Raw genomic sequence first — 17,595 nt, forward strand, 5'->3', positions numbered from 1 at the left:
TCGCTGACGATTCTTGGCTTGTTGCTGTTGTATGAGGGATACGTGGGATCTCTCTGTAGCTTATCGTTGATTCAGGCTAGGCTAGGTAGGTACTTATGGTTTCCGTCTCGGTGGCGGGATCGGGTTCGGACTCTTGGGGACCTGGGCGCTCGCTCCACTCGGGAGCATGAGGGGTCGGACAACTCCTTCTAGCTCGAGCTATGCAGACCAGGTGAAGCCAGAAGCCACAGATCTTGCCTTGCCTGCGGAGATACCCGCCAATGACGACCCTTTATGAGTTGCTTGACGGCCCATTTGCGTAGACTTGAGCGTGTGCCTCTGATGAATGCCGCGGGAAACCGACAGCCGAGGACAAGTCCGCGGAGAATGGCCTCTTTGCGATTCACCGGCTAAAGGAATTTCAGCATCGCAATGCTACAGATGAATTCAAATCTATCGCGAAATCGGAAGCCATAGTCCAGATATTCTATTTGCTACCTGTTGAAAGTGAGGGCGATTGTTCGGAGCTGACGGTCGATGTATCTTATCGATAAGCCAGGCCCCTTGGGGGGGCTCTGATCATGGGGATAAGGACGCGATAAGCAGGGCACTTTACGCGACTTTCGGAACGCGTCGAGACGCGTCCCACTGCGTCTGGTCTGCAGATTGCTGTTCACGCTGAAAGATCGTCACCAACTGACATCTCTTGCAAATCGTCAAGTCATATTTTCAAATCAGAGATGCCACACTCCACCGATATGCAAGCCAGCTCACCCCCACGAGCTGTGAAGGATGAGCCTATGGAGGACGAAGCGGCCATGCCTGCTCATGTCGCCAACCCAGCCGTAGACGACGATGCCGAGATGGAACAGACAGAAGAGACTGCCACAGCAACAGCTTCACAAGGCGACAAGGAAATCAAGAAAGATGTCAAACTCCAAGACCTCTTTGATGACGACGACGACTCGGATATCGAGGTGGACGACAGCATATTCACACCAACGTGCGTGCATCACCCCGACCCTTTGATCATGGAATCACCACCAGCTGACAGTGTGTAGCAATGTGGCCAATCTCAAAGCGTCCGACCCCGAAATCATGCGACAGTTCTACCAGCGTCTCTTCCCGTGGCGTCTGCTCTTCCAATGGCTGAACCACAGCCCAACGCCTACCAACGATTTTGGCAACCGAGAGTTCGCCTTTACACTCCAGAATGACGCCTACTTGCGATACCAGTCCTTTGCGACTGCGGATCTGTGCGTCTGGCGCGATCTCACCCTGCTGTGACTCAACTAACACGCCGCAGCCTCCGGAAAGACGTCCTGCGCCTCATGCCCTCCCGTTTCGAAATCGGACCCGTCTACAGCGCCAACCCGCGCGACCGCAAGCAACTCGGCAAGACATCCGCCTTCCGGCCGCTGGCCAAGGAGCTCTGCTTCGATATCGATTTGACCGACTACGACGACGTGCGCACGTGCTGCGACAAGGCAAACATCTGCAACAAGTGCTGGCAGTTTATGACCATGGCGATCAAGGTGGTCGATGCCGCACTGAGGGAGGACTATGGGTTCCAGCACATCATGTGGGTGTACTCGGGACGAAGAGGTGCTCACGCGTGGGTGTGCGACAAGAAGGTCCGGTCAATGGACGACCAGAAGAGGAGGGCCATCGCTGGATACCTGGAGGTGGTCAAGGGCGGCGCACAGAGTGGGAAGAGGGTCAACCTGTGGCGGCCGCTGCACCCTCACCTTGCGTAAGTCACTACCCACCTTGAGAGGATGGTTCGAAACTCTGGGATTTCCCGCTGACAAGTTGTAGTCGAAGTCTTGATATCCTCAAGGAGCATTTCCAGCAAGATGTGCTAGAGTCACAAGACCCCTGGGACACCACAGAACGCGCCGAACGCCTTCTTGGGCTCCTCCCCGACCAAACGCTCAGAGACTCGCTCCGTAGCAAATGGGACGCAGCACCAGGACGGTCGTCCATGTCAAAATGGGCCGACATTGACGCCATTTTCAAGAGCGGTGCCGCCAGTAAGAAGTTCGACGGAAAGGCGCTACTCGAAGCCAAGCAGGACATCGTCCTCGAGTACACATATCCTCGTCTCGATATTGAGGTCAGCAAGAAGCTGAACCATTTGCTCAAAAGTCCGTTTGTCGTGCACCCCGGCACCGGCCGCGTGTGTGTGCCGATCGACCTCAAGGCACTGGAGGATTTTGACCCGTTGGAAGTGCCCACGGTGCAAGGTCTGCTGGCGGAGATTGACGCCTACCAAGGGGCTGAGGGCGAAGAGGAGAAGAAGGGCGTCGCGGACTGGGAGAAGACGAGCCTGAAGCCGTACATTGACCAGTTCAGGTTATTCGTCAACGGCATCATGAAGGATGAAAAGGCAACGGCTGTCAAGAGGGAGAGAGAGGATGAGTCGATGGAATTCTGATCTTATGACCTTGTACGAGGACGGACAATGACATGTTGGGTAACAGGCGTAACCTGGCGTTTGATTGATAGATTATCATGCTTGAGCCTCTGGGACGGATGCTTCATCCGGAGCCTCTGCCATAGGCTCAGCGTGCTCAGGAGCATGCTCTGTTGACACACCACCGTCGTCTCTCTCTTCGTCTTCACTGTCTCTGTCATCCTCTACCTCCTCACTCTCCCCCGGCTTCCTCTTCAGCACGCCACCCTTGCGTTTGGGGATGACGGCCTCGAACGCCTTGCCCCAGTCGTCAAACTCCATCCACTTGAGCATGATCTCTACGACATGGTTCGTCGTCAGGACCTGTCGCGTCTGCATAGCCATGAACTCGCCAATAGGCAGGCGTGCCGTCCGGATGCCCTTGGCGCGGGCCCTCTTGTAGCACAACCCCTTTTCTCGATTCTTATCCACCAGTCCACCGACAATGTAGCTCTTGTGCGGTTCGAGTCTGTGTAGCGTGTACGGCGAGTCTGATGTCAGGTACACAATGTCCTTGAGCTCTTCCGCCGGCTCAGGTTCAGGATCCGGCATAGGGATGGGGTCCTTCTCGTCCCTTTCCCACTTGACTTCTTCGTCAACACTCCTCTGCAACGAGGGGCACAGCTCGCCGCCATCTTCCTTGCTCTTCATCTTCTCTTTCGCGAGGAGACTGGCGGCCACAAAGTCGCCCTCGCAAAAGCCGACACCTTTCCAGTTCTTATGGCTATTGTTCAGCACTGTCTCGAACCGCTCCACCAGTTTCCCGTTCCATCCTGCCATCCAGAGCCAGGACCGGTAGCGCGCATTGCGGTTGTCCGAGTAACATCGCGTCACCTGGCTGCTCAGCGAGATGCGTTCCTTGTCCGTCATGTACTGCTCAAAGTCGCAGTCCACGATAATTGATAGGGGGACGAGCGTCGACGGCCTCTTGCTGGGATACACGACGGATCGATCTACGCCGGAAGCCAGGAGCGCAGAACGTTCTTCGCGCTGCCGGATTTTGGTGGCTTTCCGTTTCTCCTTGCGTTTTGCGCGACGATCATCCGCGGCAGCTTCCCACTCTTGGGCTTTTCTGAGCCGCTTCTGGGCATTTTTGGAAAGAGGTGGCTGTTCTTGTGCTGGAGCTGGTGCTGGCGCTTCAGAGGTGCTGATGGTGTTCTCAGACGCCTGCGCTGCAGGTTCTGAGGAGCTCATGGTGCTCTGCTCGATCAAGTACTCGCGAAAAATGGATTCAAATTACCGTGTGCTTTTATCCATGTACAACCATCAATTCAAAACATGTGGCACTGTGGAATTCTTCAGTCACCCAAACATCTCAGTGAAGCTTTTGGTGATGCTCAAAATGGCCCACAAGCTTGAGGACCCACTATTTGCAGCTACAGCTCAGCCACCAATCAAAACCGCTCAATTGCTGACTGGTCACATGACCAGCTCGACGCCAAAGATTGTGCTCAACGACGACATGAAACCTCTCCCTCCTCCTCCTCCCCGATTCCAATTGAACTTTGGCCCTCCCTCCTCCACCACAACCACAATGTCGGATGAGACCCCGCCGCCGAGCTACGAGCGCGATAACAGTCGCAGCCCCAAGGCGCACGTTGAGGGGCACGGGGCCGGCAAGCCCTACAAGCCGCACGATGTCATCACCGAGACGACCCAGGCGGCTATTGTCAGTTTCGTCGCGGCGTCCTTCCTCGCCGGCCTGAAGAACTCCTTTTCGAAGCAGAACCTCGGCGTAACAGGTGTTCTCACGGCCCAGGCGCCCATTCTGGGGTTAGTCAGTACGTCATCGCCGTCGTCGCGAGGTGCAATGGGGGTGGGGAGCAAGAGAGCGAGGTTGCTAACGCGAGACAGCTGCCGCGCCCACGACGTACATGTTCGTACGCGGCGCGACCAACAACCTCATCGGACGTGAGGATGCGTGGGGATCTACGGCCGGTGGTTTCGCTGCCGGAGCCATCCTCGGCCTACCATGTACGTGAAAAATACCGCGACCTGGCATACACCTGCTAACCTCTACTTCGCGCAGCAAAACGCATGCCTGTCGTTTTGGGCCTGGGCGCCGCCGTCGGTCTCTCCCAGGGCTTGTTCACCCTGTTCGGTGACCGTCTTGGCTCCTTCAAGGAGGAGAACGACGAGTTCGAGCGCAAAGAGACCATCAGGCGGACGACGCGTATCCCGGTGGAGCAGACCATCCGGGAGGTCGGTGAGGGGCGAGGTATGTTTTTTCTTCTCTACTCTCTTCTCGTCCGCCTATCTCTTTTGTATCAACCGGGACTGACACGTGTAGGAATCCGCGGCCCTGGCTACGAGGAGCGCAGGCGAGAGCGCCTCAAGGAGAAGTTCGGCGTCGAGATCAACCCAGTCCGCGCCACCGTCGACGGCAGCGAGTAGAGACTTCCTCCGATCCGCTCGATCTGTACATACCTACTACTTTCCCATTGTGTTGTTGGGGCGACAAGAATTCTATACCAAGAATCGGAGTTTTCTGTTTTTTTGTTCAGCCCCGTGTGCTTTGCTCGGCTTTTGTGTGCACAATGTGCAACAGAGCAGCAATAGCCGCGTCGATCTGAAAGGTACGTTGTGACTCGTTTCTTCCTTCACTACCACGCACTTCCCCCACGTCCTATATGATGATAAATCAGAGGCTGTTTATGATTATGATGATTAAACAACATCTTATTCTATCTACAATTCTATCTTACTTTCTGATCTTGGACACACAATCACAATGGCAGTTTGGCACACACTTTCTGGAACCTATGCTAACTTCACTGTCACATCAGGCTTGTGTAGTTCATCAATCAATTGCAAATCAATGCCCAGCAAATCTAGTTCCACAGATATCGCCCCAACGCCGTGACCGTGACCAAAAATATGATACATACACCTGATCTACAATGCTTTGACCGACTGGAAGAACGGATTGGCCAACAACTTCTCATCGGCACCAACCAACTCCTTCAGCTTTGCCACTTGTTCCTCGCGACTCATGTCCGCACCGCCCGCCTCCACAGCCTCCTTCCACTGCTTCAGCACGGTCTTGAGCATGGCGCTACCTTCTTCGACGTCCGTCTTGCTGTAACTGAGGGCGTGATCCTCGTGCTTTGTCGTAAAGTCTTCCAGCTCGTCGGCCTTGCGTTTCGCCATGCGGACGACTTTATCCGGAAAGCGCACCAGCTCAGCGACGTGGATGCCAAAGCTCTGGTCGCACACGCCGGGTTCCACCTTGTACAGCAGTGTAACTTCCCGCTTGGCGTTCTCGCCGTCTCCTGACCCGCTAATGTGCGCTGTGACGTGAAGATTAGCGACTTGCGGATGCTGTTCCGCCAGGGCGGTAAGCTCGTGAAAGTGCGTCGCAAACAGGGCGAAACAGCGAATCTCCTTGACAATGTGCTCCGAGATGGCCCATGCAAGACCAAAGCCGTCATATGTCGACGTACCGCGGCCAAGCTCGTCAATAATGATCAATGACTCGGCGGTAGCTGACTTGAGAATATTCGCCGTCTCCAGCATTTCAGCCATAAAGGTGGATACGCCCTTGAGTTGGGAGTCGCTGGCGCCGACACGTGCCAGGATCGAGTCGAAGATGGTGAGCTCGGCTGAGGAGCAGGGGACGAAGCAGCCGATCTGAGCCATCAACGCGATCACGCCCACTTGTCTGATGTACGTAGACTTGCCACCCATGTTGGGTCCAGTGATGACTAGGAAGGACGACTCATCCCTTGTCAAGGTGATGTCGTTGGTGATGAACTGCACATCGTCCTGGAGCTCCATGCACGGATGGCGTGCCTCTAGGAGGACAGTCTTGCCCTCACCGCGGGGATGGATTGTCGGGCGAACGTAGGCCTCTGGCGCGTGGACTGACGCATGCGCCAGCGACACGATCACGTCAAGATGGGCTAGCACGCCAGCTAGACGCTCGAACACGGGGCAGTATGACTTGGCGACATTAACCACCTCGGCGACAAGGCTGCTCTGTGTGCGGTTGTAATTTTGCGACAGCTGGTCGTATTCTCGGCGGATGGCTTGCAGTTTCTTTGTCGTGAAGTAGACGCCGTTTTTCTGCGTGGAGCATTCTTGGTATGCTGACTTGTTGCGGATACAGCCAGCTTCCTGCCTCGTCAATCGCATGCAAACGCCGTGGACCTTGTGGTTCATCTCGAGAAAGATCTTCTTGTCGGCTTCTTGATTCAAGTCGTCAGCAGCCGCACGGAACTCGTTGCGGATGTCACGGTCGAGCTGGTCCAGCTTCTTGCGAATGATTCGAAGACTCGGGTCGTACTCAGACTTGATGATGTACTCATGGCGGTCAAGGGCGTCGAGATCAACGGTCTGCTCAACCATGTCCTGCATTTTGCCAAGACTATTGGACAATTGGCGGAGTTTGGTAGTGTAGGCAATGTCAATGGGGTCGCGGTAGGCTTCATCCATGACGCCCTCGAATGTGCCGATGAACCCTGGTAGACGGATGATGACTTGGTAGGCGCGGACAACGTCCTCCAAAGAGGCCTTGCCACGCTGGAAGCGCTTCGATAACCGGTAGAGATCGGGCACTGACCGTAGGTGCTCTTCTTGCATGGTCTGTCGCAACTCAGTGTCGTCACAAAAGGCCTGTACGAGCTGCTGGCGTTTTTCGATTTCCTCCTTTGACATGAGCGGCTGCTTCAGCCATTGAGCTAATAGCCTGCTGCCAACTGGCGTCTTGCAATGGTTGAGCACACCGTATATACTCATGGTCTTGGACCCGTCGCGCGGGCCGGGCATGAGGTTCAACGCCTTGAGCGCAGCCGCGTCAAGCTTCATGAACTGTGTGAGGTCGTGCTGGTAGAGCTGATATTGTCCAAAGTTGGACACGTCTTGCAACACGCTCAGGTATTTGATGAGTGCTGCTGCCGAGCCCATGGCCAGCTTCAGATCGGTCTGCGGGAGGAGGGCGGCGCTCCGCTCGTCCTTCAAGAGGCGCGCCAGATCTTGTTCGATATCTCGGGTTCCAAAGTCGCCTGCGGGCCGGTGCGCCACAGCCACTCCGCAGCTCGTGATGATCTGCTCCAGCTTGGCCAGCTCGGGGTCCTTGTCCCTCTCGGCTCTATCGAGCTGGATCAAACACTCACGCACGCCCAGTTGGATCAGCAATGCCTCAAAGTTGGAGTACAAGTCGTTGTCGAGGAACTCGCTGACACCAAGCTCTCGCACGCTGGCGTCGGCAAAGCAGACTCCGACGTTGCGAGCCTCTGACGCCTTGGCTGTGATCTTGACCGCCATGATCATGGGTGCCGACTCGATTTGTCCGCCCAGGTCGTCCTCCACGTCCTGGACGTTGCCCGGTGACGCCTTCTTGACGCATTTCCAATTCATGCGACCACTTGAGCTTTCCCATATTTCGACTCGCTTCCCCAGTTTCAAGAGTGCTTCGCGGAGGAACTGTCGGAAAACGGTGACTGTCATAGAGACGGATGGGAGGCCGGTGTGATCGTTTCTGCCGAGCTGTCGCACGACTGACGTAGTTTTGTAGACCTGGGAGTTTTAGAGGGAGGGAGGCTATGGTACATATTCGGGTGTCCTACCGTGTTCGCGATGAAAGTCGCATCGTCACCATGGGAGGTGTACCAGTCACCGCGGTCGAATATCCTGATGACATCGTCGTCGACAGCTGGGAGGGATTTGTAGAAGCGGATAAAGCCGCCTTCGTCTTCGAGCTTCAGCTCGGGTCTCGACGTCATGATGCGTGGTCACAAGAAAAGGAGAGAAGTTCAACGCTCAGGTCGCCGTCAGCTGCATTTGGGAGCCAGAGTGGTCGTCGACGATGGTAGGGATTGGGGTCGTAAAGTTGGACCCCACGCGCCGCAGACGCGTTTCCCATTAAACTCCACGCGCACGCGCGGCAGGCACGCGACGGCACAGGGTAGGCAAAACACGTAATTGACCGGTTGAATTTGAGCTACCCTACGCCTCCGCACGAGCAATCTCGAATTGAATGCAGTTAGGGCCATCACCATGAACCGGTGCAACGACGTTTCCGGGGACAGTACGCTAGCTCGGAAATTTGCTTACTGTAGCGTCAAACGGACATTAAAATAAATAAAAATGACGATGTGATAATTGGTATCCGTACGTCGTTCACGTTTTGCTCGCATGAACACCGACTCGAATCGTTCGTGTGGATCTGTTTAAGCATATCTGTGTGCGCACCAATCATTGTGCAGACAAGCTACAGAACTAACGAGATACGGATTGGCTGCCCGCCCAAAATATGGTTATTCCAACATGCGGGAGGGGCAGCTTCCTATGCGGGTAATACTCGATCCATCGCCAGCTGGCGGTCGAACCAACATCATCCTCAGCATCCTGCGGGACACCTTGATGTTCGGATCTTTCGTCAGCGGCACCACTTTATACAGAAGCGAACAATGAATCCTCGGGCTTGCCATGAGAATTCGTTACAAATTCTTCGCAGCAAGAGTCCACCATGCGCTGTTTAAAGACGTTGCGTCCCCTGCCTTTCTCTCCAGCTGCGTGGGGGGCTGGGCTCAGACATTGACCATCAAGGTCCTCACCACCAAAATCCCAGGATGTGCTCATAGTAACAGCATCGGCAAGGCGCCCATCAAGGTGCACTCCTCGCCCCCTTCCACTTCTTGGCAGCAAAAGTCTTACGAACGAAGAACCACGACTCGGTATTCCACGCATTGTGGCGAGCAGAGAAAAGAAGCTTACTCGGTCGTCTTCCTTGCTGCTTGCTGTATCCACATGGTTGCGCCGTAATGCACTACTGATTTATGGTTACTATTAAACTTTACTTACTCTCCGCATCGCGCAACCTTACGACGACACGACTCAGCTCGCTCGTACCCTCAGCTTCACCATATCTTTGAGTCTCAGTGGTGGTTCGACTCGTCGTCTACCGCTTTACCATTCCGATCCGACTTGCCAGTACCGTCTATCTTTGTGTGCGCCACCAAGATACCCATTGACTTTGCCGGAAAGCCGATCATTGGACCGCTCTCGCTCGGGTCTGAAAACTCATCTTAGACCCTTGAAGATGCTTCCAAGATCACTCCTGGCCTTGGGCCTATACAGTGGCCTCGCCGCCGCTCTCGAAAGTCCTCAGCCAACACAGGCGCCAGCCTACCCTCCGGTGCACAGGAGACAGAACGACGACGTGAAGTCCATCACAGACTGCCACTTGCACGGGAGCGCCTTGTACTGCATTGCCGGCAGCGCCGAGTACTCGGTATCGTACAGCGCGACCCAGACCACCGACCTGCCCTCACAGTTCACCGACTGCCACTCCCACGACAGTGACTTGTACGTCCAGTTCCTGACCTCTCCTTACTTTTGCTCACATCTTCAGCTACTGTGTTGACGAAAATGGTGACGACGTCGCGGCCACCGGCGAGGGCGGTCACGAGGAAGAGGCCGATCATACCGAAGAAGAAGAAGAGGGATCCAGCCACGAAGGCCAGGACTGTCATTTCCATGCCGGCATCGAGTGAGATTTCCCCCCTCTCGGACGCTACGAGAAGAATGGCTAACATGTTACAGACACTGCGTCGGCGACGACGAATCGGAAGAATCGACAGAAACGGAATCCGAGGATGGCGGCCAGCAGCATTGCCACTTCCACGCTGGCGTCGAGTGAGTCCTCACACAGATCACGCAGCCCAAACCCTCCGAACTGACCAAAATGTGAATAGACACTGCGTAGGAGAGGGCGAGTCAGAAAATGGAGGCGAATCAGCGGCCGCTGGAGGCAGCAGCAGCAGCAGTAGCTCCGAATGCTCAGCAACACCACGAGAGTACAACGTCGGCCTGCGTGTCGGTCTCCTCTTCGCCATTCTCGCTACCAGCGCCCTGGGTGTCTTTGGGCCGATCCTGCTGCAGCGGTACATGCCACGCAAGCTGAACCTGCTGTTCGTCCTGCTGAAGCAGTTCGGAACGGGTATCATCATCTCGACGGCATTTGTCCACGTAAGTGAAGCCGGGCGATCGCGGCTATTGTTGTCTTGGCTAATCTCCAACAGCTGTACACCCACGCGACTCTCATGTTTTCGCAGCCCTGCGTTGGCGCCCTCGGGTACGAGGGCACCACGTCCGCACTGGTCATGGCGGGTATTTTCCTCTCATTCCTCGTCGAGTGGATCGGCAACCGCGTCGTTCTTGCGAAGATCAAGTCCGAGGCTGCTCTCACCGCCAAGGAGCGATCGCGGGCCATGCTCAGCAGCGAAGTCGTCAGCGTTCTGGTCATGGAAGCTGGTATTCTCTTCCACTCCTTGCGTAAGTGCTTTGGTCGTACCGTGTCTCTATATTCTCAAGAAACTAACCCGGTCTAGTGATTGGTCTCACCCTCGTGGTCGCGGGCGATAGCTACTTCCTCACCCTCTTCATTGTCATCGTCTTCCACCAGATCTTCGAGGGCCTTGCCCTGGGCACCCGGATTGGTGCTCTGGGCACTGGCCAGCACATCCACACGCACGGGCTGCCAGATCCCGCCACCGACTCGGAAGGCAACAAGACCGCCGAGACGCTGCCCATTGCGAGCTCGTCGTCGTCGTCTTCCAGCATCGTTGCCAGTGTTTCCCTGAGGAAGAAGCTCATTCTTGCTTCGCTATTCGCCTTCATTACCCCGATCGGTATGGCGATCGGTATCGGTGTTCTCAACCAGTTCAACGGCCGCGACAAGTCGACTCTCATCGCCATTGGTACCCTTGATGCCGTCTCCGCGGGTATCCTTGTCTGGGTTGGCTGCGTGGAGATGTGGTCCGCTGACTGGATGACCGGTGCTCACGGCAAGCAGGCGGAGCTGGCCAACGCCGACTGGATTACCACTAGCGTTGCCTTCTTTGGCCTCATCGCTGGCATGGTTGTCATGAGCGTTCTCGGCAAGTGGGCATGAGCGAGCTCAGCATTCAAAAGAAAAGTCTTTCCTCAAGATACCCCAGAGTACGTCGGAGAAGTACTATACAAAAGACGGCGCGGGAAACACGCTGCAGATGAAAGGGGAGGACGACATGTATGTTTCCAAGATACCAACGTTTTGCATGAGCATTTTCGACAATCGAGCATTTGGTGCCCAGGTGAGCTGGGCCTGGTATAGAATAGGGATTTCATACATGATCAATGACTCATTCCAAATTTGGTTCCGTTAATTAGTTGCTTATCAACACGATCTCTACGACCCTTGACATGAGCAATGTGAAAGGGTTGATCCCTGCATATTCTATCGTCTCCTTGCGTCGATTTTCAAATCGCCCGGAACACATCTACTAATAGGTCCTCTTCATCAAACGTGTTGCATTGGTGGACGTGTTGGTATGCGGGAGAACCTCAAAAGGGGTACGCAGCACATCCCAGTGATCAGATATGTTCGGGTTGCCGTATGGTCGAAGTGCAGCAAAGCGCATCCTGTACACACCAGTCAGCATTATGTCACGTTATGAAAAGAACAAGAGGAGAGTTGCGTACGTGTAGTTGCCCGGCTGTATGTAGCTCCCGTTCGCGAGCTTGCCGAACCACCAGTAGCTTCCTTGGCCCCTGGGCGCCCGCGTGATGGGAAAGGCAACAGTGTCGTCCTTGTCCATGGTATTTGGGTCAAAGTACCAGTACAGTTCGGCGTCGCGGAAGCTGGTGGCCGACCCAATGTAGCCGCCGAGGCCAGGCGTCGTGGGCAGCACCCAGTTGGCCTCGTCCCAGTAGCGGGTGAAGATGTCCCATCGGAGGTGGAAGCAAGCGTACCGGAGGCGAGAGCCTAGCTCGGCATAGTCCAGAGGGTCGGACTCAATGTCAAAGGCCCATCTGGCTCTTTCGGGATCGCTGGAGAGATAGGGCACCGTGGAGAACATGGTGTCAAACTCCTTTTCTGTGTCGTACGCGGCACCTCCATAGGGGATAGAGACGCGCTCTCCATTGTCGCCATTGATGTGCACTTTGCCACCGTACATGGGAAGCAGATCGTCGTCGACGTCTGGCAGCACAAATGAGAACTCGACATCCTTGGTCTGGCCTGGACGCAGGACGACAGGCTTGGGGAGGGTGACATTGGGCACAATCGTCATGGGCTGTATCTCGAACAGCGACTTGATGCCATAGTATGTATCGAGCATTTCGAATCCTTCTTGCGGCTCTAACTCAAAGTCATAGGTTACCGTTCGGTTGCCGTTGTTCGTGATTGTCGCCGACCAGTCGGCTTGGAATGACTCCGTGTCCAGGAGTGCAAAGGGTTTGCTGGTGACCTGTGTCGCGTAGTGAAGAACCTTCCAGGCATCAACGAGACCGCTCCCGACTTGGAAAGGGGGCGCAGTCTTGTTCAGTTGGATGTCAGCCGCACTCCAGGCTACACTGCGCCCACTGGTAGCGATACGATCAACCACAGTCTTGGCGATGCCAGGGCCGTTGTAGGAACGCCCACCATGATGACCGAGATACAATGCCGCAACACCAGCAATGTAGGGGGCCGCCATGGAAGTGCCGCTCATCTCCTCGTACTGCTGGTTCGGTACGGTGCTGACCACATTGACACCAGGGGCGCCAATCTCGGGCTTGAGATGAAGCTCATTCGTCGGACCCCATGAGGTAAAGTACGCAGCGACGGGCTTGGAATCGGCAAACGTCGCATTGGGCATGCCCGTGACGTTGACCGCTGCGATGGACAGAACACCGTCCCCATTCGACCCGCTGCTTGAGTAAAAGGGACCCTCGGAGCCTTCGTTGCCGGCAGAGATGGTCACGACGACACCCTTCTCGACAAGACGAGACGCCACCACGGCCCATGGATTGTCGGTGAAGCCATTGGGGCTTCCAATGCTGGCTGTGATAACATCGGCCTGGGAGAGTCAGAACGCTCTTGTCACTTGTGGATACTGACGTACACCGGCACCATACGCATCGCAAAACGCCTGAATCAAGACTTCCTCGCTTGTGTCTACTGCATTCTGATCATGTTAACAGGTAGCCCCTCGATGCAAGTAGAACACTCACGTCTGCAAAGACCTTGTAGATCAGCAGCTCAACATCTGGAGCCACTCCAGTCAGCCAGTCGTTGTCGGCGGCGATGATACCAGCGACATGGGTTCCATGTCCATAAAAGTCCATAGGGTCGTTGTCGGGGTGTTTGGGGAACTTGTCCTCGTCCTGGTTGCTCCATTTCGTGCCCACGAGGTCGTAGCCGCCGGCAACCTTGCACCCCGGGCCAAAGCATCCCCCCAGCTGTTTAGGTTAGCTGTGTTGCTCAGAGTCGTGTTCGGGAACGTACTGCTTCATGCGTGTAATCGATACCGGTGTCGATGACTGCGACCTTGACCCCCTGACCGCGGATACCTTGTGCATGAAGCTTGTCGACGCCAGTCCACTGATGCATAGAATAGTTCGTGCCCACCGTGTCGGGGGAGACTGATCTCCTCTTGGCGATAGGCGCCAGAGGAACAGACCTCATCGGCCAGACATTGGCCACGCCGGGCATGCTGCGCAGGGTGTCTTCATTCTCAGAGTGTGTCTCGATCGAGAACCCAGAGAATATGTCGCTGCAGTCAAACTCTTTGTAGTAGCTATTGATGGGACTGGATTCGGACCTGGGATCCAACTGCTGCAGCATGACGCCTGGCCGCGTGCCCTGACAATGTCAACTCTGGCCTGGACAGTCACTGTCGTTACTCACCTTCTCGGTCTCGATGATGTACTTGCTTGTCTGGCCGTGCTCAGTGCGGTCTTCCGGCTGCTTGAGTACGCTACCGCGAGTAATATGGCTCTTTGGCACATTGCAATGCGCGCCAGCCATGAGGCTCAACACCGCCAGAAGCTGTGAAATCCGCATCTTCATGTGAGGTTAGCGACAACAAGGGTAGTGAGAAACGAGTGACACGCCAATGTTCTCTTTGAGCTCCTTTGAGAGCAACAACAGAGTAACAGGTGACAGTTGTTGTTGTCTACGCTCCGTGAGCAAATTCTGCCTTGAGGAAACGAGACGAAGAATCAGGGCCAGGAGAGCCATGCCTGCCTACGAAGTAAGGGCTAACACGTGACCCCCCATGGGTGACACAACACTGTTATTTGTGTGACCTATTTCTCAGAGCCATGTGCTTGGTCAATTTGTTGGCGGATGAGTGCGGACGTTTCGTCCAGATGTATGCGGCTGTGCGTTGGGCAAGACATGGGATGTCGGCCCCTGAGCACAACACAACACAACACAACACAACACAGCAGAGCGTGAAATGACAATAATCCAAACGCAAAGTGAGCTCGGAACCGCTATGAGAAAACTTTGAGCCGAAGAACCGCGATTCGGCTCCTGTCACACATTGTACCTCCTGCTGGCCGCTGGGACTTCACCAGCTGCACTCGCACAGTCCATCTGCCAGGTGCATATCGAGAATCGACTCGAGCACAAAGATCCACACGAATGCACGAGCCCGACGCAGGGCCGCAGAGATCTGCAAGAGGATCGACCATCTACAGCGGTTGTCCTGGACCGCAGCATCTGGGTGAACTTCAGAGGAGCCCGCCTGGACAATGGCTGTTTGTATAGCTTCACTTGGCAGCCTGACAGCGAGAGTGGCCCACGTCTCACACGGGGCCGGCGCACTCGCCTAAGGAATAGAAGCAGTAGTGACGCTTGTATAGGGTCTCCGATGCAGGGCCCGATCTCGACATCTCCAAAGTTGCGTTAGCAAGACTGTCTTGTATCGCGAGAAGCGTATGGACTTGATGTGTGCGTCCGACGGTGCACGAGAATCAGTGGTAGTAGCACTTGCATGGCCTGTCCTCCATATCGCGCTACCATGCTGCTCTCGACTGGAGAAGGCGGCCGTGTTGTATATGTAGTGGCGAGATACATTCGACTTGCTGAGCATGCTGCGTCGACAGCCTGATGGATATCGATGAAACAGAGGCCCGATGTCGCGACGCAAAGACTGGAGTTGGTTCTTAGCCCACAGCCCTTTTGGTCCCAGTCGTGCCTGGCCATCCTCACTGCGCATTCGTGCGCACAACACAATTGTCCACACGACGGAGAGAGAATTGATGCCCGCCTCGTGGCTCTCGGCCGCTACCGAGGACAGACTGATGACTGCAGACGGAACGTTGTTCGCTGAGGCTTCGAGACTCGCAGGAATGAATGCACATCAATCATGAAACACGTGGAGGGTGGGTGGTGAGTGGATAGGGAGAATTCCCGGCCCCTGTCCAGGGCCACTGGGTTGCAGGAGGGGGCTTGTAGCAGCGAATCAGCGCGCCGGGGCCCTGACAGTGGCTTCAGTTTATTGTCGTGTGCCGAATTAATGAAGCAGATGGCTCTCCATCTGCTCGAAGTAAAGTTGTAATGCTCACTGGGAGAAAGAAATCATCACCCAACGGTGTTACTTTCTTACGCAGTGCAGTTCTTACAACTCTTCCAGAAAAAAAAAAGCCGCTTCGTGCTTAACAGGACGGACGACTGACTGCTGGCCCGTCTTCAATCAATTGAACTTGACCCCTGCGTCGTGTGGCAAAGGCGCTAAAGAAACGCTTCTGCAAGGCACGACGAATCGATGATTAGCTTGGGATCCTCTGGAAAGGTGCTGAGTCGTGTCTGCTGGCCGGTTTCCCGCTGTCGATTGTCAAGTCGGAACATGTCTCGGACAGACAGATCCAGGTTTTGGATTGTCTGAGGACCAGTCGTCAGCAGAGACAATCGCGGGGGCTACTGGACGTCACGAGTCACGACGACCGTCACTCACTCGCAGATCATCCCAGCGTGACCTCAATTAATCAAAGAAGCCAAGCCGCGCATGGAAGAACCGTGTCTGTGCTCCAGCCTTCAGCTGCTGGAGAACCCGCCCCAGCCAGCCAACCAACAGCCCCTGTCCTGTCCCCTCCGCTCCATGTCTCCAGTCTGCAGTGCATGGGCTTATCGACTGTCTCGACTCGCTCGACCTGCCGCTTCCTCGTCGCTCGCTGCTCCTCTCTTCCATTCAACAGCTCAACCCCCTGTTCCCTCCTCTCGCCTCTTTGATTGATTTCTGCTGGTCGAATTATCCGTATATCCCTACCACATCGCCACGCTCTCTCTGGTAGAACCGTCTGTCCTTCATTATACCGACTGCGCGACTTTGACGAGGAACAACGACCACTCCAAGATACCCGACACCCAGCCCCTGACGACCGCGAATATCCATCCGCCTCGACACACGCGCACCAAGACACTCATTACATACATCGCCAGCGACATCAACAAGCGAGAGCCTGCGTTGATCAATTGAATTGATTGTTTGACCATATCGACACCTGCACCACGCCCAGCCACCCTGCGAGCGACACAGCACAAACCACACAAGATGCCCTCCCTCCTCGACAAGCTCCAATCCAAGCTGGAGCTCCTCCGCCTCGAGAAGCGCTACACCCGGTCCCGGCACAGGCGCTCGCACTTTGTCTCCGGCGCCGTCTACGTCGACGGCGAGTACGTCTTCCAGACGCCCAACTCCACCGGCTCCTCCAAATCATCCTCCCACACCACCGTCACCGGCACCCCCGGCGCCGACGCCCTCCACGGCGACTACTACGCCCACAGCAGCAACAACAACAAGGCCTACGCCCGCGAGCCCGCCGTCGACGTCATCGCCGAGGAGGACCGCGCCGTCGAGGAGTTTCAGCGCAAGCGGATGAACCGCTTCAGCGCCATGCCCTCCATGTCCTCCCTCCGCCGCGAGACAGAGACCCCCGAGGAGACGCACCAGAGGAAGAAGCTGAACCGCTTCAGCAGCATCGCCGGTTTCGGGCGGGACTATGACGTGAACAACAAAGCGCTGCCTGCGCGTCCAAAGGAGAGCCGAAGGTTGAGCATGCTGCGTTGAGAAGCCCATCTTGGTTGTTCTCCGTTTCTTCTACAAGTACATATATTCAGCGCCTCTTTTCTTGTGCCAGGCAGGCACGCAGGATGGGAAGAACTCCCTTGGGCGCGGCAATTCCACGACCTGGGTGGCATTTGGTTTTCTGTCACCGGCGGCTTCATTCTACACGCACCTTTCACGACAGCTTCTTTGACACACGCTCAAGGAGCTTGCATGTTCATACGCTCTCTTAGACAGTACTTCACATAGGCATCATGCATATCTCATGACTTTTCAAAATCACGCGGACAAACGTTACATCGAGCTCCACGTATCTACGACGGCGTACGTGACAAGTTCGTC

The 17,595-nt window shown here is 55.5% G+C and overlaps 7 protein-coding genes across 7 annotated transcripts; 4 read left to right on the plus strand and 3 right to left on the minus strand.

Moving 5' to 3' along the window:
- The first annotated feature begins 377 nt into the window (after nucleotides 1-377).
- F5Z01DRAFT_360180 (eukaryotic and archaeal DNA primase small subunit) lies at nucleotides 378-2,454 on the plus strand. The gene is made up of 4 exons (XM_046259290.1): nucleotides 378-982; nucleotides 1,041-1,235; nucleotides 1,286-1,732; nucleotides 1,798-2,454. Exons 1-4 carry the CDS (start codon nucleotides 720-722, stop codon nucleotides 2,414-2,416), a joined length of 1,524 nt encoding a protein of 507 aa, XP_046114503.1. The 5' UTR covers nucleotides 378-719; the 3' UTR covers nucleotides 2,417-2,454.
- F5Z01DRAFT_360197 (guanine-1-methyltransferase-domain-containing protein) lies at nucleotides 2,454-3,807 on the minus strand. The gene has a single exon (XM_046259291.1). It carries the CDS (start codon nucleotides 3,626-3,628, stop codon nucleotides 2,492-2,494), a length of 1,137 nt encoding a protein of 378 aa, XP_046114504.1. The 5' UTR covers nucleotides 3,629-3,807; the 3' UTR covers nucleotides 2,454-2,491.
- Nucleotides 3,808-3,865: 58 nt separating this feature from the next.
- F5Z01DRAFT_665919 (NADH:ubiquinone oxidoreductase 21.3kD subunit 21.3b) lies at nucleotides 3,866-5,257 on the plus strand. Its single transcript, XM_046264196.1, has 5 exons — nucleotides 3,866-4,215; nucleotides 4,289-4,408; nucleotides 4,464-4,652; nucleotides 4,725-5,010; nucleotides 5,221-5,257. Exons 1-4 carry the CDS (start codon nucleotides 3,897-3,899, stop codon nucleotides 4,826-4,828), a joined length of 732 nt encoding a protein of 243 aa, XP_046114505.1. The 5' UTR covers nucleotides 3,866-3,896; the 3' UTR covers nucleotides 4,829-5,010; nucleotides 5,221-5,257.
- Nucleotides 5,208-8,278, minus strand: F5Z01DRAFT_360850 (DNA mismatch repair protein MSH2). Its single transcript, XM_046259294.1, has 2 exons — nucleotides 8,002-8,278; nucleotides 5,208-7,951 (listed from the first exon to the last, which is right to left on the minus strand). The coding sequence occupies exons 1-2, from the start codon at nucleotides 8,155-8,157 to the stop codon at nucleotides 5,330-5,332; spliced, it is 2,778 nt and encodes a 925-aa protein (XP_046114506.1). The 5' UTR covers nucleotides 8,158-8,278; the 3' UTR covers nucleotides 5,208-5,329.
- A 1,198-nt stretch (nucleotides 8,279-9,476) lies between these two features.
- Nucleotides 9,477-11,330, plus strand: F5Z01DRAFT_677709 (uncharacterized protein; the record flags this gene model as incomplete). Its single annotated transcript, XM_046265386.1, has 6 exons — nucleotides 9,477-9,742; nucleotides 9,789-9,926; nucleotides 9,980-10,072; nucleotides 10,132-10,405; nucleotides 10,459-10,711; nucleotides 10,768-11,330. The coding sequence occupies 6 exons, from the start codon at nucleotides 9,477-9,479 to the stop codon at nucleotides 11,328-11,330; spliced, it is 1,587 nt and encodes a 528-aa protein (XP_046114507.1).
- A 370-nt stretch (nucleotides 11,331-11,700) lies between these two features.
- Nucleotides 11,701-14,024, minus strand: F5Z01DRAFT_629251 (peptidase S8/S53 domain-containing protein; the record flags this gene model as incomplete). The annotated part of the gene is made up of 5 exons (XM_046261649.1): nucleotides 11,701-11,839; nucleotides 11,900-13,257; nucleotides 13,303-13,365; nucleotides 13,412-13,639; nucleotides 13,686-14,024. 5 exons carry the CDS (start codon nucleotides 14,022-14,024, stop codon nucleotides 11,701-11,703), a joined length of 2,127 nt encoding a protein of 708 aa, XP_046114508.1.
- A 2,555-nt stretch (nucleotides 14,025-16,579) lies between these two features.
- On the plus strand, nucleotides 16,580-17,577 carry F5Z01DRAFT_360909 (uncharacterized protein). The gene has a single exon (XM_046259295.1). It carries the CDS (start codon nucleotides 16,741-16,743, stop codon nucleotides 17,254-17,256), a length of 516 nt encoding a protein of 171 aa, XP_046114509.1. The 5' UTR covers nucleotides 16,580-16,740; the 3' UTR covers nucleotides 17,257-17,577.
- Nucleotides 17,578-17,595: the final 18 nt, after the last annotated feature.

This window comes from Emericellopsis atlantica, assembly GCF_019669845.1.
Source record: "Emericellopsis atlantica unplaced genomic scaffold F5Z01scaffold_35, whole genome shotgun sequence".
In the NCBI taxonomy this organism is placed as follows: Eukaryota; Fungi; Ascomycota; class Sordariomycetes; order Hypocreales; family Bionectriaceae; genus Emericellopsis; species Emericellopsis atlantica.